General features: G+C 43.4%; 1 protein-coding gene across 17 annotated transcripts in view; it reads right to left on the minus strand.

Moving 5' to 3' along the window:
* LOC125760989 (tensin-2) overlaps positions 1–27,447 on the minus strand; it is a 161,242-nt gene that overhangs the window by 43,624 nt on the left and 90,171 nt on the right. Inside the window, exons 1-2 of one of the 17 annotated variants that reach the window (XM_049421692.1) lie at positions 15,572–15,781; positions 14,803–15,461 (exon numbers count right to left, since the gene is read on the minus strand). The exons of 15 other annotated variants lie outside the window; for them this stretch is intronic. In XM_049421692.1, the coding sequence (XP_049277649.1) occupies positions 14,803–14,853 (51 nt within the window). In that variant the 5' untranslated portion in view covers positions 14,854–15,461; positions 15,572–15,781. Of the gene's footprint in view, positions 1–14,802; positions 15,782–27,447 lie in introns of those variants that run through there. One more of the 17 variants, XM_049421690.1, reaches the window with a different exon arrangement.

Here is a 27,447-nt window from a genome sequence, read left to right on the forward strand (position 1 = left end):
CTAGCAATGGAGAAAAGTTGTCCATCAAACACAGGCGCAGGTGGTCACATTGAACAGCACACTTCAAACGCGCCCAAGCCCCACAGTCCACGAAGGGTGTAAGTCTTCATTTCCAGAAGCAGTAGCTGTCAGCAAATAGACACTCAATACAGCAATATACACACAGTCCGTTCGTTTGGACAGTTTGGTTTTTGGTGGTAAGCGGGTTTAGGGGACACGAATATGTCTACAACACAACAACAATTAGCACACCATTAGCGCCCCCTTTTTGGGGTGCTTAAGCTATTTAACCACGAGGTGACTAATAAGCCCATCGGATGGTACCGTCGGCGGGCCGCGACCGGGGACATTGCGACAGATGCAACAGCAATGCAGTTCTCTGCTGCAGTGCGTAAGAAACGCTCCCATGCCGAAACGGGAACAGGCATCACCCGCGTGAAGGGACGCCCAACGAACCCTTTAACTCGTTTGGCGTCCTTCCAACAGCAAAAAAAAAAAAACGGACGCTAACCGAAGCCGCACTCAAACCACACCGTATGCGCACTTTTACATTTACGGAACTTTTAACTGGACTAAAGGTACTCCTTTTAATACATTAATAATTCCGTTCACCAAAGGTTATTGAAAAAGTAAAATAAATATCATTTTAAAAACACAAATCGAAACGGGAAAACTGGGCAACTGTGGGCAACCGCGTCTTGTCTTCGCGCTAGAACATGTATAACTGCACTGCGCTAGGTCAAAGGAAGGATTCGTTGCCTTTTACCGTCCTTGTTTGTAACGTAACCCTCGAATACTGTCCTCGGCATTGTGTGCGAAAAGGACAACTAATGCGAATACAGCACAGTGGAAAGTGGAACTTCCTGTTCCGACATAATTTTCTTTTTGCATTGCATATTTACAACTATTATCGTTTTAAATGTAATTAATTTGTTTCATTAATAGTTGTTGGAAACAGATTTATTTTCTTTGAAGAAAAAGGATAGTTTATGTAAATAAAATGAATATCTCTTCCATTAGGTTGGTGATTACTAACAGCCGTTGGGTCACCCTGTGACCGTTCGAAAACAGCATCAACATGCCGGCGTCGGTTTGTTTTGACGGTTTGGGAAGCATGCGCACGTGGTACGGCTAGCTTGCGGTTTTTCACGAAAAACCTAGTCATCTCTTTTTCTTTAATGGCGTAAAAACAGAATTGAGACCGATGACATCAAACGCTTGTCTGAGAGAGGAACACATTCTCATCGGAATGAAATGTCAAACATGTTTGATGCAGTTCACGGCAGCGAGATTTACCAATTTCTCTCTTGGAAAATGTTTGTTTTGATAAGCAAAATTTTCCCGCCAAAACTTTTTCACGATGATAACAACGAACCTGTTGCTGCTCTTTGAAGGAAACACTCTATATTCATATCGTTTGTAGCTATTAGCATACCTGTTCTCTGATCCGCACTCTAAAGGTTGTATCAGTTAGCTTAAAGCCTTGCCGATCTTGCATCGATCTAGCGCAAAGTATGCAACACGCTGGAAGCCCTCATTAGCGCGAGCGAAATTAAAATGCAATCAGCAAATATGTTGTAGCTGGCGGCACGTATCAAACGCACCGATTGAACGATTGTGCATTTTGTAGCGGCTGTAGAGAGCAAACACTGCCTTCATCGATCAGTTTGCAGTGACGATCAAGCGAGCGACCGAGGGAACTGGTTGGCTATATTATTTGCATAGCAGCACGCAACACTACACTAAATCATCTCAACCTTAACAGGGAGACTTGATGCTAAACAACCCATACGGACGAGGGTTAGATTATTTCGCGCAGTTTTCAGCCATGTTTTCATTTTATCCGTACAATCGTTACTGCGCGATCGAGGCGTACTGTGACCGATGGTGGTGATTTTCAGTCTTGATCACTCAACGTTTTTTTTGTTTATCAGAAATATCACGTGAATAAAGCAAAGCATGGTGGGAGAAATAGTAACACTACCTACTAATTTATGGCATACCGTCGCTAATTCACTATTGATGTTTACTTTCCGTTTATCAGTTGCCAGTTATCGTCGTGCGCGAGGCGTGACAAGCAACGGCCAAATAGTTTAGCAAAATTCTCCATCCGAACAAGACAAACTGTGCAAACCTCACAACACAACCGCTGTCCGCCGCAAAAAAAAAACTGGGCCATCAGATCAGGCGCGTGGAGGTTTCCCCCTATTGGTGTCAAATCGCGAACTGTTTGCACCAATTAGCTGCTTAATTGATCACTCAACTCGGACCCGATAAGAACCCCGGGGCTTTGGGTTGATGATTTAAATCCAGTTCGGGTCGGTGTAAAAAATAAACTCACCGAAACGGGATTAACCACCTCCTCGTGTTCCATTCAATGGAATCCTTGGTCCCGGGCTTATGGACACCAGGCTCGAGTTATCTTAATTGATCTGATTGGGAAGTTGGTCCAGGTGTTTTGTAGATAAGCGCGTACGTGCAAAAAATGGAATCACCATTAGAAATTCCACCACTAAGGCGGATTAGCATATTTGGAAACACCAATTATGCATATGAAATTGATAGATGGTCCTGTTATGATTAGTGTAAAGGTTGAACGCTGAAGAGAAAAGCAAAAGTTTTTGCTTGTAGTATACCTCAAACAAGAATTAAGTTGAGTTTTATTATTTATGCAAATTAACGATATTTAAAAACAGGTGTCTTGGGAACAGACATTAGGAAATAGAAGGATATTCGCTAATCCTTCAAATGTTGCAAACTTTAATATGAAAACAAAAATCGATAGCCTCTTGATATTCAAATGAGATTTAAAGGTTAAGATATTTCTATCCCTAAGCTCCCCACACGCGATCGTCATTGATATAAATGTGACAAAATGGCGCACAGCTTACTTCTCAGCATATTTGTTTTTTTTTTTTGCGCATTCTCATATATGTATGATATTCTCCAAGAAAAGAACCAAGAAAAGCAGCATAACATCAAACCGGTTTTGAGAGCGAAGTGTTTTAAATTTTGCACAAAAAAGTTCATATTTCCGAGAAACAGCTCCCGAAACGACACGCTTCCTTGGAATTTGGGCGGAACGACGACAACAATTTGGCGCGCATCCATGCTGAAGGTAAGCCGGGCAATGTTTGGCCACAACTAAGAAGGCTATAAACAACAAGATGTGTGATCTGTACGACATTTGCAGTGTCGTTGTGTCAACACGGACTACATTCCTGCGGTGAATGCAGCGAGAACGTGGATGCCGCGCACTCGGTGGAGATGCACTTCGATGACCTTGAGCGATGACGCTCGTCTACCAACCAGCCGTACAATACCTAGCACCTGGTATAGGGAGCACACCACTGTCAAGGCCATCAGCGTCATCGTTTGTTTTGTGCGGTTAGCTGTTAGTGACGCGGACCGCCAGGAGCAGACTAGCATGTGGCTAACGGAGAGTCGTGAAGACGTTGATTAACGTGCTCATTAGATGTCATTTCTGTATCTGAAGGGAGCGCAGCTGATCGTCCTCAGAAGCGAACGAGCACGCGGGAAGATAATCTTCATTGTTTGGTTAACCATTTTGTAATGGCGATAATATTCTTCGCCTGTGCCTGTGAAGCTGTACCGATGCCCAGTGGTTTGAAGAGGAGTAAAAGCTGATGCGAAATTCATCGTCAAGTACCTTTACCGTGGTCCATTGATAGCAGCAGCAAAAAAGAGCTCCCCATCTTCATCACCATCATAGACCCGTTTCTTGAGAGTTGTTTGATGTTTGTTTGAAATCGGTTAAGTGCCAACGGCACAAGTGCACATGGCCTCATCGGCCTATTGCACAAGTCTCCACCGAACTTGAGGTTGCCGTGTATGCTACGGGGGCCGCGTGTGAATTGACTTAGATAGTTGCGCATTGCGCGATAGCGAATTCCGTACCGCTGCTACCGGAATGGAAGCGAAATGTGTGGACGGCTCTTCCGTCACTTTGAGTCATCACTAAAAATAGACATCCGATTCAGGATGGTCAGTGTGGTCAGCGAGAGGCGCACAAGAATTAAGCGCACAAAGCGATTTGCGTGTTTTGCAAAACCGTCGATTATCATGCGGTGTTGCCGCATTCTCGTGGCGGCAACGAAGGTTCTTTTTTTTTGACAAGCGCGACGAAAACGCATTTTCCATGCTTATTTAATTTGTCATTAATTTTTACTTCTTTTATTGTTTGCCATTCGGAAACAATTCGCTCGCGATTGCTTGTTGTTTAGAGCTTAGCTTATCTGTAAAGTCTGCACCGAATGAGCAAATTTTTGGCGAAGGACACAACCAACCCGGGTGAACAACAAAAAACCGGTTCCTGCTGGTTTGCCTGGCCTGCCGTTGTCATAATTTTTCGCTGTCAGATCGTTAAAACCGATTTTGCATAAATGAGCGGTAAAGGCGCTGGGGTGCTCACAGAGTTGCCGACACGACCCAAACGGTGACCACCACCAGAGTGTAACCTGCATGATTCCTGCTGGAGAGGAACCGTTTTATGCACGGGCTGCAGGTTGACACCGGTGTCGTGTCATCCCGATATTCCTGGCCGGTGTGTCATGAAACTTGCCAAACGACTTCAATCGTCGACATCGGGGGACCGGGCGTTGAGAGGAAGGAAGAAACTGCTCCTCTACGGGACACTTCGGGGTGTGGATGATGTTAAATGCAAATTTATTTCACTACCTTCCACATCGTTCGCACTTAACACAGCCATACCGACACTGCATCAGGATTGTGTGGCTTTTGTCCTTCGGACGAATGGAGCCCGGTGTGTGTGTATTCACCAAAGAACCGACCACATCTCGACATCTTCTCATGAATGGATTCTTAAATGAGGCGATTTTTCAGCGATCGTTCCCTTTTTCACCGGCTCGATCACGGTTATGGGTTGGATCGGTGAATTCACCTCTGCCAACGATGTACGTGTCGTCCACTGACCGTTGCTGATTCTGACCCGCCGTTATCATGTTACGCCAGCGTACAAGTCAATTGCGACGATACTGACATGAAAAATGGAACGTCTCATGTCCAGCGACAGGGAGCGCAAAGGCTGAAAAACAACGCAAACGCTTCAGGCTATTGCCATCGTACCGCTGATGCTACTTGTTCGGCTATTCCGAGCTGGGTTTTATCTCAAGCAGAGAAAATATTAATGCCCATTCATACAGATAATCGACATTTAATGGGAAGTTGCAGAATTATTTTGACCCCCCTTTAGCTGTATGAAATATTCTAGATTATACGAGTCAACAAATAGGTAATTGTTTCTTATTTAAACATTGATTCACCATTTTTATTGAGCGCATGTACGGTAATCTTAAATTTGACAGCTTAAAGTAACAAAGTCGTCAACGTTTAAACGCTCGATCATTTCATCCGTTTTTTTGGGAACTATTTATCACGGCAATGTCGTGTCTGGCTGTCAACACATTTAGCTCACGCACTATCTCACGCATGATGGCATGATTGATAGTTCCGAAATTGACCATATGACGCATAACTTTCTTGTCTAGCCGAATATAACATTGAAGGGTAGAAACGCCTGACGCATTGTTGATGGTTTAATACCTCTTGAGGAGTTCACTGGATGTGATTTGTGGAATTTTTTTTTGGTAAATATTTGTGTATTAAATATTTGCTATTCTTAACTTACATACATAAAGTAACAACAAACTTAGTCGAAGATCATCATTTCGATACTTTGATAAGACGTGTAAGTCTTCCGGACTTACATATACATAAGTATAAGCTAGACATATACAAAAGTATTTTGAATATATTCAGCTGAAGTCATCATCCAAGACATAACGCATCGAATTTAATCTTGAAACATTTATAACTTTATTTGTTAAACTTTCAGCTGTGCACCAGAGCACCCTGCCTCAATACTATCAATAAGGACATTTATCTCAGCCATAATAATTAACAACCTCCATCGCACCTGTGACACAGCCCAAAGCTTAGAGGCCTCCCGAATCCGGTTGTTTATATACAAAAAGTGATAACAAATTGATATCAGGTTTCTTCGCCTGAAATGGATTACGTCTAACCAAATCACGATTTGGCTCAATAAAGACCCACCGATAACTGTTCTCAGCCTGTTCACAATTCCCTCCGCCGTCTTACGGTCACCCCACGCATGTGACCCATGACATTGCGAAAGTCGTTCAATCAAATGCACCGCCGTGCTAACATTCTATTAGCGAACCGTTTTCCAATATGCACCCTGTACACATGCTGAAATCGCCCTCCACAAAACTGGTTGCCCGATCGGCATGATTATGGTCAGCTGGCAGGGAGCCCACCAAGGTGTGCCTTAATCAAGAGCAAACAAACAACCTTCCCTGCCAACGTGTCTCCGGAGGTGACCAGAAGACGGTGGTCTGTCCCGTTCGCTACGGTGCGCAAGCGACAATTAAAAGCAATTATAATCGTAAATTAAGCCTTCCTTTACTTCTACCGCCGGTAGTAACAGGTAGGCGACCACCCTCAAGAAGAAGTAGGAGGGTGTGTCTGGAAGCGGAGGGTGGCTTTTTTTTAATTTATGCTAACACAAGGCTCATGGAGCCTAGAAGTGATACTGTAGTGGTGACAGAGCGGATTGATCAGTCGTACTTCCGATTGTGCGGACCCATCGACGTGTTTGCCGGTGACGCTTATCTCAGTCCGAACACTGTTTTATAAAAGGGCAGTATGTTACACTGGAAGAAGTCATGCACACTAATGAATGGTCATCCGAGCTAATAAAAGGCATCACTGATGGCACGTGAATTTATTGCTGTCGTTGCCTTGAACGCGTAGACAACGACACTCCTTCATCAGAGTGCGACAATATGTATGGAGGAGCCCTAGCTCTAATGCTAGTGATTTGCAAGTTTCATCTCTTGCCGTTAAATGGAACAAGATTGCACCCGACTCCGCGCAGCGCTGACATCACTGACGTGATCAAGAATTTTGCGTCTCACATAGATCATCGTGACCCATCCGACGGTATCTGTTCATCTAGAGCGGTAGTTAATTGCTACACGGTGGCCCCACGCACACGCAAAGTTACACAAAGGTTGCGTGCTCCGAGGGGGTTACTGCTTCCAAGCCTGACCTACGCAGTACAAATTAATTGCTAGAATCATAACGACCGATCGTGTGCGATAATCGCACAAACACTGTCGACTGTCGATTTGTTACGCAAAGTTGACACGGGTGCTAATAGTAACCTCAAATCAGCAGTATTACCGGGCGATCCCCTAGCGCGTGCATCATGTCGAATGTGAAGTCATCGGTTTCACAAATAACCTGCCCGGTAGCGCCACACAGAGTGTGCTGACCGTATGGGAAGGGAGCACACACAAAAAACACACATTCCAACATCAGCATTTACAGCATTGACAGCAGCTGTCATGAACTTTTGACACTTGCCATATGCCCGTGGACATATGCAGGCAACGGGTTTTTAGGGGAGAGGAGCTCATTTTTCATCTCTGCCGATACCGTGAGGATGCCACCCAACAAGACAAATGATTTGAACCGAAGGGGCCACCATCGCGCGAGACAACCTGTGGACAGCTTGCAAATTTGTCCAAAAAGTCGGTTTTGTTAGGTACAACACACAACAACAGCAACAAAAAAACACAGATCATGTCCCCCATACATTATAGACACGATCTTTTATGCGATAAAAAGTAAGGGTTGAAATTGATCATATTTAAATGTCAAATTACAATCCGACAAAACTGTCCATCTTGTTTCGCTTCAAAGAATCGATCGTGAAGAGCAGGTCCATCGGTGTGTCATTAACCTGTGAAAGAAAATCCAATTTCAACTTCATCATGCTCTCGGATCAATAATTCAAACAGCCGGAACCGGTTCTAAGGCAGGGCCCCGCAGGCTATCAATCATTGATGACCACCACCGTCACCGGGCTTCAGAATGCCACACCCGAAACGGGAAAGAAAAGCCCTCCAACCCCCGGGGGTTGGGTAACGACCTCACACAAGGTTTGCACCGGTGTTTCGTGACACCGTTTGTAAGTTGGAAGTTGTTCGGTTTTATCAACACCCGAAGAATGACCTTGTGGAATGCATAATATTCAAAAACACTCCCGCCTCTTCCTTACCCGCATGCTGCAAAATCTGACAAACGATTCAAAGCACAATCAAGCGTACCAAGGAATGTGGCCCGAGGTCGGGAAGACCGCGATACGCTTCTGATGAGCATGACCGGGCCCCTTTTGCCTGCGAGCTGAAGAAAAGCTGAAAAGCTTTTAAAATCAAAACATTATCAAATGAGCTTTCCCCTCCACACAAGGGGAAGAGAGTCCACAACCATGGAAGAGATTTTCATAAAAAAAACCAATATCGCAGAAGAGAACGAGCGAGGTGTGTCCATTAAAACTCATCAGGGCTAATGATTGGGTCGCGTGTCCCTCGGATCCATTCCACCGGTACCGCAAGAAGTAATTAAGCAGACCCTTCAAACTGGGAGAAATAAAAAGTGGAAGCCGTTTTCCAAATCTCCACACGCCGCGTTCGGGTTCCGGTGGGAAAATGGTAATTTGACACTTTCTGCCGGCAAAATCCCTAAAAAGGATCGTTTGTCGTGTGTACCGCGGACACCGCAGGAAACCGTTTCGGGATGTCGAAATTGTTGCACAAAATTTTGCACAGCCTTTAAAGATGGGTACTGCGTGACCGCACCGGGAGCATGAGCTGTTTCGTGAACTATTTAATGTGCACACCATTCCTTGGCGGCACGATCTTGAGCAGTTGAAATTGTGTGTTTCTGTTTGAAGTGACTCATAGCGGTATACCTTCGTTTCGGCGGCCACCACCATCACCCGGCCAAATACGTGTCCCTTGCTCTGGTGGATTTAATTTATGCTAAAGATGGCAATAACGGCGGCACGGTATCATGGCTAGCCATTATTGGGTTCACTCCATTTGCACAACCTTCAAGCATTTCCGTAATTTGTTTTTCAATTCGAACAGGCACCGGTGAGAAGATTTATTGATCGCACTTACACAGCGTTGTTGATTTGCTGTATACAGTACATACATTGATTTACATTTACTTACGTTATCTAATGTTAATGCTTCTTTAAAATTGACCAAAAGTGTTTTTCTTGATTGTTTTTTTATGTATATCTTCAAGAGTCTAATATTTGGCCCAAGATTACTCAACGGAGTGTTGAGTGAGATATGGCAAAACAAACAACCGCCACGTAAATTGTTAATAAACTGATATGAGTGTACGATAAACTGGAACGCAGATAATTACCATTCGCATTTGTTGCTGTGTTTTAAAGCATTGCCTCATCTAAACGCTTCTCCTAGTTCATGCTAAAGCTAGTCAGGCCGGCGGCCAAATAATCCTACCAAGGCGAAAAATAACAAGCGAATAAATCACCACCCGGACCTATCCCAAAAACATTCACCTCGAGCGTATGGGTCAAATCAAATCAAATTACTATCATTAGCCCGTACGAGGTGAGGCGAGCCAGCTGGTAAGATTCGTCCCGATATACGAACTACTAATGTAATATCGATGGTGGGAAAAAACCATTTAATAATATTAAAATGAGCTACGATTTCGTTGGCGAAGGTATGAAGCCCCCTCGGGTGGAAGCTATTGAATATCAAACTCATTAGATTGTGCAAGAGTGGAAGCGTGAGTGACTTTTGATGGGGCTAGAAAATTTGTGGAAAAATTATCTTTGATGACAAGTTTAAGAGATGGAAGGTTAATGTTCATTTCTACACAAAGTTGTTCTACTTGCATATTTAAGCATTGGTTAGCTATTTCTGTAGTGATGATAGGGCGAATGATGTGAGCATTTATTTACAGACGCTAGCTCATATTTGCAGTTGTACAGGGAAACATTTGAACCACACGAACAAATATGACTCTCATTGCATTGCTCTTCGAACTGGCAAGACTCTTGAGTTATGATACACTAACCTCAAGGAGTGTAAAGAAACTTCGGGCGATTTCAATTGCTGACATCATACACACTTTTACAAACATGAAAGTCATGTGGTTAGACTAGTAAACTAAACATTTTACCTTTTTCTCGAAACGCTTTCCATTCGGGAGAGTCTTCGTCGAATGGAATTTTGTATTTCAACTGTCTTACATTAACCATATCATATCAAAAGAACAGACAATGTTCATGAGGTTGGTGGAGCCACAAAACGAAGTCACTGGCCAATTTCATCTTCTGCCTGTGTTTTTTCTTCTTTTCCTCTCTACTACAAAAAATGTTGTTGAACCGCATGTCTAGAGCGCAACGATTGGTAACGGCTAAAAATAAGTCCAAGTCATGGTTGGGCAATGTACGCCAATACCCGCATCGGGAAACTGAAGTTTCGGGATGAAGGTATATCTAATTAGTTTGCTACTTTCCAGACGCATCCGTGTACGTATTCCTGTTGCGTGATTGTGTATCTTTGCAAGATGATTCTCGCAGGTAAGATAGAAATGTTTCTATTAGGCATGAGGACCACTTCTCTTTGTTGCACAATTGTGTACAATTTTGTTTTGGAGAGATTCATGTTCTTTTTTTGCAAGGAAGCAAAAGGTAACAATAGAGTGTTGATTAATTTTTAAATCTGATAAGCAATTAGATTTACGATTTAATATACCAATTCATTTGGAGAATATTCGCCAGCCTCGAGTTCCTTACTTTGTACGCTCACAACGCTGCACCCCTTAAGAAACGGTTGTGCACAGGAAATAAATCCTCATCGCGCTTCACACATTTCCCTCTTGACAAACGGAAGCATATACAACCATTTAAATGACGGTAAGAAAAGACCCTCAAAGGGAACGGTGAATTTGGCATCATTAGCCCACCCCAAGGAGGAAGCCACTGTAATGTCCCGCCCGGAACAGTCTCAACAGTTATCATAATCACTATGCGCACCTGGGCACGACACAGTTCACACTGCCATATGATTCCCGTCCGTGTGCTGAATGGTGCCGTCTGTTATGCTGTACGCATCTTGCCCTCACCTGGCATGCTCAAGCTGGCTGCAGGAGCGGTAGAGCGACAACACTGGCAGCGGTGTCGCGATCAATCCATCAACGTTATTTATCCGCACGGGGCTGTAACGGCTAGGACACTCGCGTGAGTCCTTGTCACGTTTGTCAGTGGAGAACATTCGCGTGCGCGGGTGCGCGCATGTTGTGATAACGAGCATGAAATATTTCATCCAATACGTTTGCACAATTGATTGATGAGTGTGAGCTTACATGGTGGAAATTAGACGAACATTGGTTCAGATTGTCAAAGGTACATCGCATTTCTGTGCCGTTTAAACGTGTGACATTCGTTTTTGTTTCTTCTTTTTAACGACAAGCAACTTTGTGGCGCCTCTTTTGGGAATGCAAGGGAACAGCCGGATGAAACCTTTATTTTGTCTAAAAACACAAAACATAAGACATACTCTATCTTGTGAAGATCGAACACTAGCGCTTATCTACGATCGAATTTAATGCATCTTCAAGGACACAGGTGCCGCTGTCAGGACGTGACCAGGAAAGAAGGCAATTTCTTACGTAAGGGAAATCTTTACTTCTTTGTCCGTACCACAACTTCAACGATCTTTTACAGGTAGAAAAAGATATTCCAAGCCGGCAGGGATTCGGTATTCTAGGAACGCACTAGGCACAGAAGGAGACGTTTATGATCATCAACCTGCCTCCCTATAGTGATGCCTACCTTCGTTAACGTCTGGATCGTAGGCACAGTTTTGTGCCGTGTCATAAAATCATAAATTCATTTCCGTTGAAGTAAGCTTCCGAGATTATTCGATATTTTTTTCGTGGCAGCGCTACAACAGGCAGCAAAAGAAACCAAAAAATCGCTATAAAATGATTTGTTTTTTCTTCCCGAATGTTGCCTTTTTTGTGTGCATAAAGTAAGCGTTAATGCTTTCAGCGGGAACATGCATGATTTTTTATGTGTGCTGATCTAAATTTGTATCCAATCAATGGGACAAGCCCCGATGCTTTCCGGCTAGAATTGAGAGGAAATGAAGCTTTAGAGAAGAAGAAAGCTTAAAATCAAATTGGTTTTATTTATTTTAACCCTTCAAACGATGGAAAACGTGAAAAAACGCTAACATAAATAAATATTTAAATACAAAGTATCAAACAACATACTGCTTTTCGCTAACCAAAGCATTAGCTACAAAGCATTTGGTGTTTGTTCGCCACCAAAAACATAATAAAATTAATTGAAAACTACAAATAAATATTTCACATTGTAATTATAACGTTCGCGAACAAAATCTGCCCGGACGAAACATCAAAACATTTTAACAAAAGTTGCCATCAAGCGCACACGAAAAAAAACTAAGCAAACGGAGAAACAAACAAACAATAACGCAAAGGGTGAAATAGCAACCAAAATGTGTAAAAATGGCACGAATGAAACAAACATGCCTTGTCGGCCAACTGAGCAAACATAGTTTTGTGCGTTCGTTCTTAAGACAACGGGAGAACAGAACGCCACACCTTGGGCAAACTTAGGGCACAAACGGCAGACAGTCGAACAAAAGAACGAACACGACGCAAAGCAAAAGTTCCAAATTTCCGTCCAAATGGAGAGACATAACAAAACCAGTCGGGGTTCGCTAGTCGGAACGTGATTTGCATGGTTTATTAGTATTTAAGCGTATCGTTATTTTTGTTTCTTCAATTTGAAACATTAGCTAGTGTTTGCGTCAAATGGACTGACCGTAAGAAGCTTGGGACATTACCGTATGGGATTCGGGCATCGGGGAATCACCCTCCCAAAAGACAAACGTTATGAGCATGTGTAGATCCGCTCAACACGTGGGAAATCGTTTGTGGTTAAGATGTATACAAAAAACGTTCTTCAACCGGGTTCAACACTACTTGCCTAACTTCTTCTTGTGAGCCGTACAAACATGCTCCACACAATTCATAATTTGTGCTTCTTGGAAATTGGAAGAAATTGTTTTCCGTTTTGTTTTGTACAAAAATTTGACAGGTGTGATTAATTACGGTGCTGGTGGATTACGGTGGTTCGGTTCGGGTATGCGGGTCCAAGCTGATTAAGCGACTAAAGAGCTGCCCTCCCGGCATATCGCCCAAAACGGGGGATTGGGCAACTTGTTTTTTTTTTTCATCAGTTTTGACCTTTTTCGCATTCCCAATGGATGGATTAAAAGAAACAGTAGCTTCAAGAATAATGCCACACTTGCAAACAACAACCAGTTGTATGATTGTTCAATGAAAAACAGAAACGTTTTGTTGAAGATGTAAAGCACAAGAGTCACTTCAACACCCCAATGGCGTTCCCTGTTTTCGGAGGGGTGGCTGACATTAATTAATTGAATCTCAAACGCGCAAAGAATTGCACACATGGAGCGAAAAAAAAGGATCTCTTTCACACATGGGCAACGAACTCATCATTTGACTTTAAATGGACAGAATGGCGTCTGGCGGTGTCGACTAAAGAATGCAAACGTTTGTACCATGCGTCGAAGGCAAAAAAGATGCATCTTCAAAAAAAAAGATATACGAGAAATTGAATTCTTCTTCAATAGCTGGTGCTTTATGGCAGCAAAAACAAAAATGGAATAATGTATCTTTCTGCCATTCTCAACGACACAGCATACTCGGCAAACGATACCAGAAAAAAAGGTCTTTAAATTACTTCCAAACTACGTCATCGGTGAACCCTTCCTGCACTGGTAACCATTCGACAAGGCATAATGCACACCATGTGCAATGCAACTGTTGGCCATTTCACAAGATTTTCCTCGCAAATCTCAAAAACTGACTCCCGACAAGCAGGGAATGATGAGCAAACAGACGGTTCTTTCTGTCTCGTATTTGTTGCGTCCGGCTGTAAAAGACTTATGACCCACTATATAGCAAAGGCAAGTCTCGCATTCACTTGGTAGTAAAAATGATTAGTAGGTCAGTTGTTCGGTTCCTAGTGACCACGATCTAGTGGGTGGATGAGGCATCATTCTCCGATGTTCATGTTGTACTTGGTACATGTCGTGAAAGTGGTACCCGATGCGTGTTTTTATGTACAAACATATTCAACCACCGAGAGTTAGATTTAAAGCCAAACGATCGTAGAGTCGCGTCTGACAAACAACGATGCGACACACACGATCGTGTGTCTTAAGGTTGCTTTTTGCTCTCCCTGCTCGCCCCTCTACGATAGAATGTATTTACACTTTCCTTTTCGATGGGAAATGAAAAACGATCGTATACGTACGAGGATGATCTACTCCATTAGTTATTTTCAATACAAACTAAGCCAACTCGGTGGATGACGCTTTCCGAAAAATAGTAAAATATTTTCCCCAAAACGCACACGGCCACACATTAATGCTTTACATTTATAATGCCATCCCTGCTGGATGCGTTCGTGCCCATTGGAATTGTGTAGAATAGGTTGAATAATTAAATGCATTTGCTTGTAAATAAACAGTGCATTTCATCGCCTTTAAGCAGTTGTAGTGCGCCGACACCACCATGGTAGCCAATGTAAACAAATGCGGCCTGCAAAGGAACGATCATTCATCCGGTACGAACGAAACGCCGCATCTCCACATGGTTGACAATTTTCGTACATTTCGTGTCCTATCTTTTACCCTTGTTGGTTCGATTGGTTAGTCTTTTTCGTGGCTTTAAAATTAACACCCTGACCGTTGGATCGTGCACGAGATGATGCGGGCGCATCTCAGTATGACTCTTCATTTTCCCCCCGAGGTTTTTGTTCCCCATTCCCATTCCCAACCGTACCTTTTTGAGTGTGCTGGAAAGACTGAATGACTGCGAGTTAACTCTTATCATGTTGAGGCTGGATTGTGCTGGCACGATACGCTTCTGGCTCGGTTCGGTTGTCTTCGGAGCGATTACCCTTTTGTTTGGCCCGTATGTTAAAGCTCGACGCTTTCTCGACGGATTATTCTTCACCGAACGTGAAGCTGGGAGAATGGGGTTCTACTCGGGCATCGGACGTGTATGTGCGATTGCTCAAGACTCGCTAATCAAGCGGCACCGCGTCACCACAGTATTGGGAAGTATTCTGCTGTAGCTAACGGACTCCGATAAGCATTCCACACCGTGTTGTCACTGATAACCGCAAACGTAGACACTTGTACGCAATCGGTACAGTATTCGCGAACGTGATACGTTGCGAACGATTTGTAGTGGGACGCGTCAGGAACTTTTCCGATCGATTGTGTGGTTGAGTGTTTCAAAAATTGATTTTACCCCCTTTTTTCGGGGTGGTTTCGATTTTTATTACACCTCTCTCTCACTTTATTTGGTGCTATCAACTTCACTCACACACGCACGCGGCCACTCGATAAGGGTAGCAACAAAAAAAGGCCCAGTAGGATTGATTGCTTCGATAAGGGTTGAGTACACTTGGCGCAAATTTATGCTAAGGAAAAGGGCTGTTTTCACGTTATTTCAAATTAGTGGTACACGGGATAAAACACATTCGAATTTGGCACGAAACACAACGACGACACATCACAGAGAGACATAGGCGACGGCAAACTACCAGTATGGAATTGTGGAATCATTCGCAACCACTTTCAACCGAATCGATCCGACTGGTTGCGTTGCGCGCAATGAAATATCCACCACACAGGAGTTGATCGATCAGAATTGCAGGACAGAACAACGGCACAATATTGCACACACAGACACAAAGCACACGCGAAACAGGAAAAGAAGGAAAAATTTAACACAGACACACACTGTACACCTTAATTACATGATCTAGGTTTTAATAAATCTTTTCCCGGGCTGCTCCATCCGTACCGAGCGGGAAGGAGGGCAGAATATCAAAAGTCGCGAAACGATGAGCAAATGGGACGCGCGCGCCCTACGTACGTACGATCTGTTCCAAAGTTTCCACACGAATGAGAGCGAACGGTGCTCTCGCTGTTTGCCGGTGGCAGGATGTTCAAAGCTTCTCGTGATTCCCCTGCTGCATGCGGTAAAGGCAGCGTTTGAAACCAAGAGTGTCAAACTTTGGTAACGCTCATGGCACGGAATGGAGAATACATATTTTGCGTATGAGGTATTTTGTATTTTAACGAATATTATCAATTGTATTTTTTGAAGAAAATTTTCAAATGTAAACATTTAATAACACTAAACACCTTTACATGTTTACCTTTCTTTGTCAGTCTTTGTTTGCTTGCTCTCAGTGCTACCAAACTCTATTCATAACATTTTAACACGTAAATATATTTACGACTCTGTACATTTATTTTTGTTCTTCAGATTTGAAATTATTAAATTCATTCTGAATAGAAAATTCTATTGTGAATTGTATCGAACAATTTTACTTTGCTGTTTACTTGAATAAAAATATGAGAGGAAATAGCAAAATCAAAAACTAAAATATAAGGTGTATTGAAATAGTCATAGGATGTAACAAATTATAAAAATGTGTATGGTTGTGTATTATATTTTTACTTGATACTTTTAGCTTCATTTCACTAGAAACGAACCAACAAGAGAAGAAATATAGCACAATACTCCTAATCGTTTACACCGCTAGGGTTCGACACCCTTGACGTAGGGCGATCAAGCGTCCGCTCTCCGCAACATACGCACCTCACGCCCTTTACGTTCTCTCACTCTCTCTCTCTCTCCTTCTTTCGCTCTTATCCATTTGCCTCTCATTTTCTTCAGCTCATCCCCTAAAAAAAACTAACCCTATCCACATGTGTTCCGCTTAACGCCTGGGAAGGCCTGCAAGCCGACACGTTTTACAACATCGATGAGCCTCCACAAGATGAGCCTCTTTTCGCGGATCGGTTTCATTGCCCTTTTTTTTGCTGTGCCTGATTCGGTGTTTTATTTTCTCTCCATCCTTTCTGTGTAGCGGCGCGTTCGCTCGGGTACAGCCGAGTGGTCCGTGTTCTGCGCGGAATCGCGTTTTTGTTTTTTCGGTGAATTGGCCACCAGCTTTGGCGCGTTGTGGGCTAAGGGGCCACGGGGATCATTTCTTTTAATGGACGAAAGTTTATCCACGGGTCCGATGACAAGCAAGCCCAGCAGAGTAAAAACGGGACTGCGCGCACAGCAAAACCGCTGACCGCGATCATGTTAAGTGTGTTCAGAACGAGAGAGGAAGAGAGAGAACGAGAGAGAGAGAGAGACCAAAAAAAGCAGCATTTACGGTTCTTGCTGACTCTTGCCATTCTACGGATCATTATACGAACCAGTGGAACCGATGGTGCTTTTTGTGAAAACAAAAAATTCGCACACACACACATACCACTTATGTCGCAACCCCATGAATAAACCCCTTCGCCATTTTCTTATTCTTCCGATCACCACTTCGGTTCCGTTTTATTGGGGTTTGCTTCCTAGCAGACTAGAATCGTACACGCAAATCGCTTTCTCACGTGCTCATGACACTTTCCACAGGTATGCGCCAACAGTTCGTTGTTTTTGGGGGTGCGGGAAAACAACGGCTTCCCCAGAGCAAGGAAAGCAACCTTCAGGTTGGAAACGATAGACGATCTACAGTGGCGTAGAGAGAGAGAGATCGATGAGGATGAAGAATTCACCAGAAGGTACATGTTAGGACGGCGTCCATCATCCGTATGAAAATACTTCGCGTGTTGGAAGGAATATTTCGTACGCCTCACGTGTTTTCTTGCTCCTTCTTGGTGGATTCTGTGATGACCGTTCGGAGGCAGAATTGATAGCATTCACCCAGCCAAGCCAGCTACAAGTCAAGTGAATGTTCGAAGAGAGCTGCAAAGCGAAGGCGACTATCGAGATGATGGAGTGGCTTCAGTAACGGAGGTTGAAGTATTCGCAAACTGGCGTTGGTTTGCGAAGTGCCGATCAGAACTGTGAAGAAAGCCAACGCACTGGTCAATATGATTGACTGAATGGAAAACGTTTTACCATTTCTTTGTGCAATAGAAGGTAAACAAATGTATCAAGTGTGCGCGACTGGTAAAATGACTTCTTTATCGCGTTCACGGCAAGTGAAACGAATCGGTGTTGGATACACTTATTGCTGCTTAAACGATAATGTGACGGTTAATTGCGTTGCAAATTCACTGTTTCGTCACATACGTTAAGAGTGTGATGGTCAAGGTTGATCGTACTACAAACGGTTGTGTTGTTATTTTTAACACAAGTGCGCACATTAATATTGCAATATTTTTTTTACAATTCTTTTCTCACCCAAAACTATAGTGCGGTTTGTGTTTTAGAGAAGATTTTGCGATCAACAAAGAAGCAACAAATTATTACCATGATGCAGTTACATGTCCGCTATTAATAGGATGAAGGAAAGCAAAAAAACAAACAAGAGATCATCTCGAAAATAAAATTCACTCTCATTTCCTATCCCTGCACAACAGCTGTTTCGCGATTAATAATGCGTCTGCCCGAGTGGTTGGTGGCTTTGCAGAATTTTACAGCTCACACACAGACTTGAGCGTTACGTTGTTCGCTGATTCATCCTTCAACAAGGCGCCTTTTTTAACGCTTTCAGCTGGCAAAGCAAGGATGACAGCCGTTTGTACGGTTCGTTGATTATCGATTTTCCGTACGAATAAATCAGTAAAAAACAAGCGCGTATTAGATTGTCCCGGAGCTTGTACAGTTATAACATAGCTTCCTCCCTCTGACACCCAGTCAGGGTGTAAGTGTGATCTGGTCAGAAGATTTGTGCCGTTTGATTTATGTCAAGGACGAAACAATACCATTTGGAGGAATGATTTTTCTTGGCGCTTGGTGTGATCAGTATTGCACAAATCACGTACCAATGTGCCGGGTTTTGCTTGTTTGTGGCGGTTGGTTGATCGGACCCTATGATCACGAGGGCCACCCTTCGGGCGACACGTTAATGCAATGTGATGGATGGCAATGTCGGGAATGGAATGGACCGACCAGCCAGCGAAACCTCGCCGAACTCGTCGACCATCCCAGCAAGGTTTTCCCACTCGATCACCGTTATACATGCGAATGGAATTCCACACGGTTAAGACGCTTGACGCTGCATCTGGAACGCATAAGTACGCTTATAAACGGATCTGCCTCTACAAACATGTATGCACCATGAGATCATGGTTGAAATGGGATTATTCTAGGCTGAAACTCATCACACACAATAATGTGCTTCACATTCCACTGGGGGTCCATCTAATCCTACAATGTTGTCCATTTAGAACATGTTCGATGACACTGCAATTTGCTATGTTTAGTTAACGTGCAAACGCCCACAACTCAGGTGAGCAGTTAACAAAATTCTCTCCCACGCCCTTACCCGGCTCGATGAGATGGCCTGCGTTCCACTTTCCACGCGAAAAAGTACTTCAGGCGATGGCAAATTACAAATTCACGACTCCACACCTAATCAATCATCTTCGCCAAAAAAGAGGTGGCAAAAGTGGTTGGGAAGTGAAGAAAATTTCACCCACCCACACCCACACGTGATAGCGATAGGAAGGGCTAGTTGATTGGATGGCCAATGGGGTGGGGATCACTGCTGAAGACAAAATGAAATTTAATTATTTCATTATTTTCCTCTTAGTCGGTCAACGGTTGGAAGGGTGAGCCGTTTTTTAGTCGTTAGTGAGATATTTTCCCATGGTTTTTCCCCCAGTTGCCCACGGAAGGTATATCATTCATTTCGCAAAACAAATTTGATTAGCAAAGCTGTCGAACAAATTGCAAAAGAAAAATCTTTTGCTTTTAATGTGAGGATAATGTTAACGCATAAATAACATTAGAAAAACACATACACCGAGCGAGGATAGGAAAGTAATGGGACTTTCTCCGGCTGGGAGGAGTTTTTCAGGTCGTTCAAGATGGTTAAAAGGAAATACGAAAACCATACGGTTCCCATCAACTCTGGAACTACGTCGTAGTGATGGATCGACATAACCTGTCCGGTATTGAATTCAGTGTGTGCTACTAATTACAAGAAGTTGTCAAAAACGCACACAGCGTGGATTAACTCCTGACTATACCACACACCATCACTTCCCATCTTTCTTCCATGCCTTTGTGATTAATAATTTAATATTTTTTTTTTCGTCCCACCACCAGCATGGCGATTAGCAATGCGCAAGACGTACGACGACAGGCAGCCGTCATCATTTTCATCGGCAGCGCATCATCGTCGCATTCTTTCGCAAGTCATCAATTTAGCATGGAAAATGCACGGTTTTTGCGCCCTGTCAAAAATAGCACGAGCCATGTCAAACAACGACTCGATCCTCTACTCCAGGGGGTGAAAGAAACATCCGACCTTATTTCGGGTGTTTGAGCAGCTAATGTTTTGCTTTCCATAAAAAAATGGCAAAGGCATTTCAGCTTCCCAGCACAAGAGAGGACGGCTCGAGAGGAATAAATATCCGCCCGATTATTGCTGGATGGGAATGGGAAGCAACATAAAAGCCACATGTCAGCGGTACGATGAATCAAAATGATTCAATCAAAATAGATTATATGTAGCTGTAGTGGTGGTTTGCCCTTCTTCTAAGTGATGCTCGCTTACAATGATGGACGACGTTGGTGTTTAGGCGATGCTGTGTGGATGTATGGAAGAGCTTAAACTCCAACTAAAAAGCACCACCGATAGCTCGGTACATTTTCTCGTTACACACCGTACCGCAGAAAGGTAACGGAAGAAGAGACACATAATTACCGTAGCCACACCAAAAGCTCCCGAGCCCCAAGATGCTAAACGAGGTGTCTGGCAGGATTTTATTGCACCTCGGATGCCTTAAAAACCCCTTCCGGGCGGAGTTGGCGACCATGATTAGACGGCTTTGCTTGGCTCAGGGCTGTCGAGCGAAAAAGCCTCCCAGTACGGTTGTGCCAGGATGATGGTGTTTAGCACCCGTTCGGTTTCGTTGAAAGTACTTTGCCCAACCAACATAAACCGGTAAGCGAGGGTAAGTTCGATCTAATCTTTCACTCGGTTCTGCCAAAGGTCGTACCAAGATTGGTTGCCGAAAGCAAGTTTTCGCGTTTTGATCAGTTAATAGGGAGGCTGGGCTTTGCAGGAAAACCCCCCGTACTAATCTAGCCTTGAACGGAGCGAGAGAGACCATCGCCCTTAACCGTACCGATGAGGATGCCAAGAACCCCACGGGTACGGTTAGATGGGAATTATTACTCAATCGAACCTGCCATGCAAGCAGGTTCACGCGGGATGCGGAATGGGAAAAATCACCATTCAGGAAAGTAGGGAATTATTTTACAACACTCGTTTCCAAACTGACCAATCCTTCTGGTTGGTTGTTACCGCTTTGCTGGAATAAAATAAAATTAAGGTCACGTGAAAACGTTAAACATTGGAATGTGAGCAGCGAATGCAAACAGGAAAATAGATTTACGACCATCATAAGTATTTTAAATCATTCGTAATTCGCAGTCATCTCACAGACCGACAGCTGGTGGTAGTAACTGGGGGGAGTCTACCTACTCACCCATCAGCCGAACACAACTCGTTTACCCATCTTTCGCATTCGGTATAGGACGACGATTAATGCTTTTGCAATGGAGTAGAGAATATTATGAACACTGCGTGCCACACAAACAAATGGATGCACGCAAGCTTGTAAAAACGTAATATAAAACACCCCGAAGAGCAACAACCCTCGAGCAAAAAAAAAACAGAGAGAGAGAGAGAGAGAGAGAGAGAGTAATCACAGCTGACAGCGCCAAAAGGAAAACACTGCCATCGATCGTGATCATGCCTCGCAGAGGGGAATGGAAAACGGAGCCAGGGTATGGCATGGGAAAAAAAGACATTTAATGTTTTTACCACCACCACATCCATACCGAGCAATTGTACAATAAATTATAATTCTGTCAGTTTATTAGTTTTCGCACATTTGCCCGTTGAGTACGGTACGTCGTGTAAAAGCACACAGTAGAGAAAAGTCAATCCGCTCGTCCGCTTTTGGTCTCGACCATGAACGGTGAAACACGCAACACCGAGGACATTATCTTAAGTGCGAAATTCACCCTGCTTTGGGGGTGATTGGGTGCCAAAGTCAATGTATTTTTTTATCATCTTAACAGGCAAACGGATCGTGCTACTACGAATCACCATTTCTCGGCAGGGTCACGGAAGAAAACGCAACGCACGATCACTAACTCACATCCCAACGAGTCAATAAAAAAATAGCCTTTTGCTAGTAGATTTTGGTGGATTTGATTAATTAATCGGAAACCATTTTAAAACATCCTCATCCATGGGCTGACGTCATCGGGTAATGATGGTGATGACAACACGATGGGTGCTGGCTTCGCTACAGTAGTTTGGTGCTGTTTGGAATGTCAGAGCACAAAAATATCCATGACGCTAGTAAGACCAGCAAGACTAGTGGTTCATCGTTGCGAAGCGATTACATCGAGCAATCGCTAAGCAATGTGATCGTACTATTGAGAGTTCAATTCTATCGAGTCTCTTCTCGAGGTACTACCAATAACTAGTCGTATAAAGATCAGGTTAATAAAATTGTTTCGTTTTTAGTACAACGCACTTTAGTATATGCAACGCACTTAAGTTAGCTCACTGAAATCGTCCAATGGATTGCATTTGATGTTGCGTCTACACTACGGATTGGATGATGATGCAAAGATTTTCCAATTTCAGTCGATTATGGGGCACGTATAAGTACAACCTGTTCACTTCTGGAGCTAGAGGGTAGCTAAAGAGCCCCATGATTAATAGTGCACTATGCAGAGCGCATTGACGAACGATTCGTTGCCACTTATGGAGTGTGAACTTGTTAATAGGATTGGCTGGTCGGTGATGTGATAGCTTTTACGAGACGTATGCTAATCGGTTATGGCGGTAGCGGATCATTTTTCAAACCAGTGTGCACACCTTCTGGAGTGCATATGAATTAAACATGTTTATTACGATCACTGCATACATTTGCTCGGCATTGGCAAATATGGTTGGCGTTACCATTAAAGTGGATTTATGGAATATTGGTAGTATCGTTGACATTCGTTCATTGGGACGATTTTCTATATATTATATTTACTATCGTGTACTTACAAATTGTGTTTGTTTAATCAAGGAAATCACTCTTACCTGAAATTAAAATGAAAAACGATAAAATTATTATTATTTTGTAATTAGCAGGAATTCATAGTTTGGTTTATATTACATTAATAGTATGATAATCTTGATGCATATGCATCTTATGGTTAACGAATCTGAATGACTAAAACTAAACTGAAGAATTGATTCTGAATGTTCTATATGAAGATTCAAGAACTTAGAATACATTTTACGAGACTTGGAGATTCTCTGAAGATTTACATGGATTGCATGACACTTTTACAAAAGTTGTATTAAAGACATCAACACTAGTTTCAATTAGTGTTGTGCTTGATGAATCTTTTCAAAAAAGTCATTCAAATGAATCTTCAGTGAGGAGCGTCCTAAATCCTCAAGGATTCATGAATTCTTTAAGATTAATGTTTTATAACTTTATGATCTTTAATGAAGGAACAGAAAGTAGGATACATTTTATTCACTTAAGAATGTTAAACTTATGTATCAAGAGATGATTAAAATTGTTCAACAATTATTTCAACAATGTTTTCTGGTTTCTACCACTCCAAGGTAAAAGTGTACTTCAGGTCTGGGATTTATTGTACCAACAATAAATAAACCAACACACGGTTTGATTGTGACTGTGCCAAAATGGTAACAGGCCGGTGAGAAAGTATAGGCCCTACCTCCCCCAAATACATTTATCATGCACCAAACGTGTTACCTTTTGTTTACACAAGCACCATTAAAACGCGCGAGAGTAAGGGCGATTCGAAACAATCCAACCCGTGCGTGGGTTGAAATGTATTTCAAGTTTTCGTCTAGTTCCTGGCTGATTGCAACACTCCAAACATGTGTGTTTGTGTGTGTTTAGCAAAAGGTCCAAGAAAGAGGGAAAGAATTCTCCTGATGCGGGTGGTTTTTGGGAGGCGCAGGAATGTGCACGCGATCGTGTACCGGATGGTGGCGGTGTTTGCCAGGCGACCGAGCGATATGTTGATTGCCAACGTTCGAGCAATTGCCTACACGTACCCGAAAGAACGAACGGTTCTGTGTTCGCGCGGTGTCTCTAGGCAGGAAATTCAGGAAAAAAAGAATCTCCTCACCATCCCATAGTCCCTCACGTGTGTGTGGAAAGCGACGGAAACGAAACGAACTTGACCGCCTGAAATTGGGATCTGTTTACACGGGGAATAGAAAACCGTTAAATACGACTTGCAAACCGTTGCCATCCCGCATGGTACAGCGGGAACACTTGCCATCCTTTGCCGCAACGCAGCCCGGATGTGATGGACGCTTCCATTCGGAATCCAGTTCCCGTCTTATTGGGCAATCGGTTGGCATAATCTCATGCTCGGGTGTGATTCGTGTCGTTTTTCACCATTACGCGAAACCGTGCAACCACGCACCAATTTAACCCGAAGGTAAACAGTTAACGCACTTTAATCAACCAGTCAATCAACGAAGCTGCTGCTGTTACTACTCCCTCAGCATCGGATACGGGTTTGTCTGTTTTTTAAACTCTCCCCACCATTTCGGTTTCCACTTGGATGTTGCATAAAACATTCTACCATTGCTATCGGTGCTACTGGCCGCTGTATGATGTTCCATTTCCTTCGCGATGACCTCGAGAACGGTTCTCGGGTGTACTGAACGGTTCGCCTTAACTGTCCGCTTTCGATGGCAGGGATCGACGATTTGGAGTGTGTTGAATCCACTGGAGAGGTTGGTATCTGTGATCTCCCGAGGTCACGTGTTGTAGTGTTTGTTTGCGTATGATGATCCGCTTGACCGCTAAGGCCATTTGGGGCATCCGCCATAAGGAAGGAAAGATTGTGCAATGTAGACAAGAGTTTTTGGGAAAAATTTTATATTCATTTCTTTTGGGAATTATTTTTTTTGTTTTATTGTGGTGAAAAATCAAACGCCGAACGAAACTTTGTTCTTAAATAAAAAGGAAGATATAAAACTAGCCGCAACCGGAATTCAATCAGTAGCAAATCCGTTTAAAAAATGATTCAAAATCAACATCCGTCATACTGTTTCCCGGGAGTATTCCCATCAGCATCGCCAGAGGTCAAGCTCAAATGACACTCATTATTCAACACATCTTAAACACGGCTCCACGGGATACGTTGACCAGTGTAATCGGTTATTATAAATCACCACCGTTTTCGATTCCATTCTTCCGCCCGGTACCGTACGGGAGAAGCCCTTTGAAAGGGAGAAATTGACCTTCGGATTAATTGTGGCTTACTGTGTGCCGCACACGGTTGCTACCGGGCAAGCTACGCGTGCCACCCATGGTGAGATTGAATCTTACCCTGCCCGCTTTCTGCACCGCACACGCACACGGAATGTGGAATGTGAATGTGGTCGCGATATGGAACGATATGTCCGGGGTTTCCATGGTGGGTCAGCAAAAGTAGAACAGACACCCAAGCGCATGCATGTGATCGGGACCCACGAATGGTCGTGTGCATTTTATACATATGCGCCAAACGATTTATGCGGTGAAAATGCGGGAATGTTTGGCATAGGGCTGGAGCAAAAACCGGACCAACCGAATGCGATTAATGTGTTGGGTAGGTTGGAGTGTTTACTTCTCCCTCACCTCAGAGGGACCTCCTGCGATGTTTGGGTAGGAAGAATTGTTAGTGTACTGTCTGTTGTGGAGTTGTTCCTACATAAGAGGAGTAAGAATATGTAGGGATCCATAGAATTAAGATCCTCCTTTTAAGTTTTGTAATTAGTGCACTGCACAACATGCTCTTCTGACAACATTTTTCATTAGGCTTTTAAAACTAGTTGGACATCTTCTGGTTCTTCGGTTTTGCATTCCTATACAACTTCATCGACCGATGGGAGTGAACTCTTCCCGTAGCTGTTAAACGGTGATCAATTTAACGATCGACTCCAAACATTGATAGCACCCATGAAGTGACATTAATGGACGTCACTCCCTTCCCTTAGGCAACTTCAGGGTGAGCAGACCGACCTCCAACATTGGCATCTTCGATCCCGTTTTACGTTTGAGCACCAAAATAATAATAAAAAAAACTTCCCAAGCAATGTTTTCCAACAGCAAAAAAAACCCGTTCGTTTTCGTACTCCCCCAGAACGATCGCAATGCCCCAAGGGGTTGAAGCTATCGATCATTTTTTATTTCTCTCGGTCGTAAAGTTTGAACTCACGGAATCCGGTACCACTGACGCATACCAGATCGTCCGGAGGTAGGAAGAAAGCGTGAGCAAATCCTCTTCGACTTTAGCTGATTTCATGGAGTTCATGCTTGGAAGCACTAAACATCTTGCCTGTCGCTCTAAATATAGTCGTCAAACGGTTTACGGTTCATCATTAATCTGCGTCATTTTGCAGGTTGCCACCCAAAGCCGTAGAATAGCGCCGGGCATGTTATTCTTCCTTGCCTCAATGCCCAATCCACATGGAATATCATCTCCCAGCCCAAAAATGCTGGTTTACTTCGGAAAAAATACGGCATCTTTTTCACCAGATTGCTCCGAAAAAAAATCTCTCGGAACCGTACGAAAAAAAACACTTCAAGAAGATGCTGATTGCAAAGCGAGGCATCTTGGGACGTTCAATCACGAATGGTTCAGGAGCTTTTCAGCTAAAGCTTTTCACTTCCTTATTTGACTCAATTATTCCTGGCCATTCCTGGGGGGAGGGTTAGGTTAGGCTGGCATTACGCTGCCCATATTTGGAACCATACATCAGCACTACCGTTTGGTTTCTCTCTTTAGCTGGGACCCCACGACCATGACCGAAGTTTGGTTTGTGGTAGGTAAAGAAAACAGGATTAGCTAAAACGAGTTGGTCCGATCGCGTAGCACGAACCGTGTGTCAGTATTCAAAGCGCGTTCCAAAATCCGACCACCCCGTCAGTGTACTGAGGACGTATCGTGGACGAGGTCGTCGTCAAAGGTCGTCGATAGGTGAACGTCGAATATCTCGCTTAACTCTGAGGGTGAAATTGGCCTGGCACTGGTGGTAAGCTGCCGCACAAAACTGTTACTCACGCAATGAGTTCGAGCAAGCGGTCTGTTAAGAGGATCGATCCACCCAAGAGTAATGGATCACTGGCGGATATGTTTGTGTAGGCTGCAAAGAAAAGGTTATCCTCTAGTAGGTATCAACGATACATCCAGCAGAGATGTTTCTATTGCGTGATTCATGCAAGTTTAGTGTGTGCTTAAGGTAAACATTTATCTCAAAAAGATGCTAATCAAAATGAAGGTCCGCGAAGCTTTGTATCTCTTCTCCAGTGTGAAGTAATCTCATCGGATTTCAATACTCATACTTCAGCCTCAGAAATACCACTGAAATTCCCAACAAAATTCAAGGAA

The sequence above is a fragment of the Anopheles funestus genome, chromosome 2RL, assembly GCF_943734845.2.
Source record: "Anopheles funestus chromosome 2RL, idAnoFuneDA-416_04, whole genome shotgun sequence".
NCBI lineage: Eukaryota > Metazoa > Arthropoda > Insecta > Diptera > Culicidae > Anopheles > Anopheles funestus.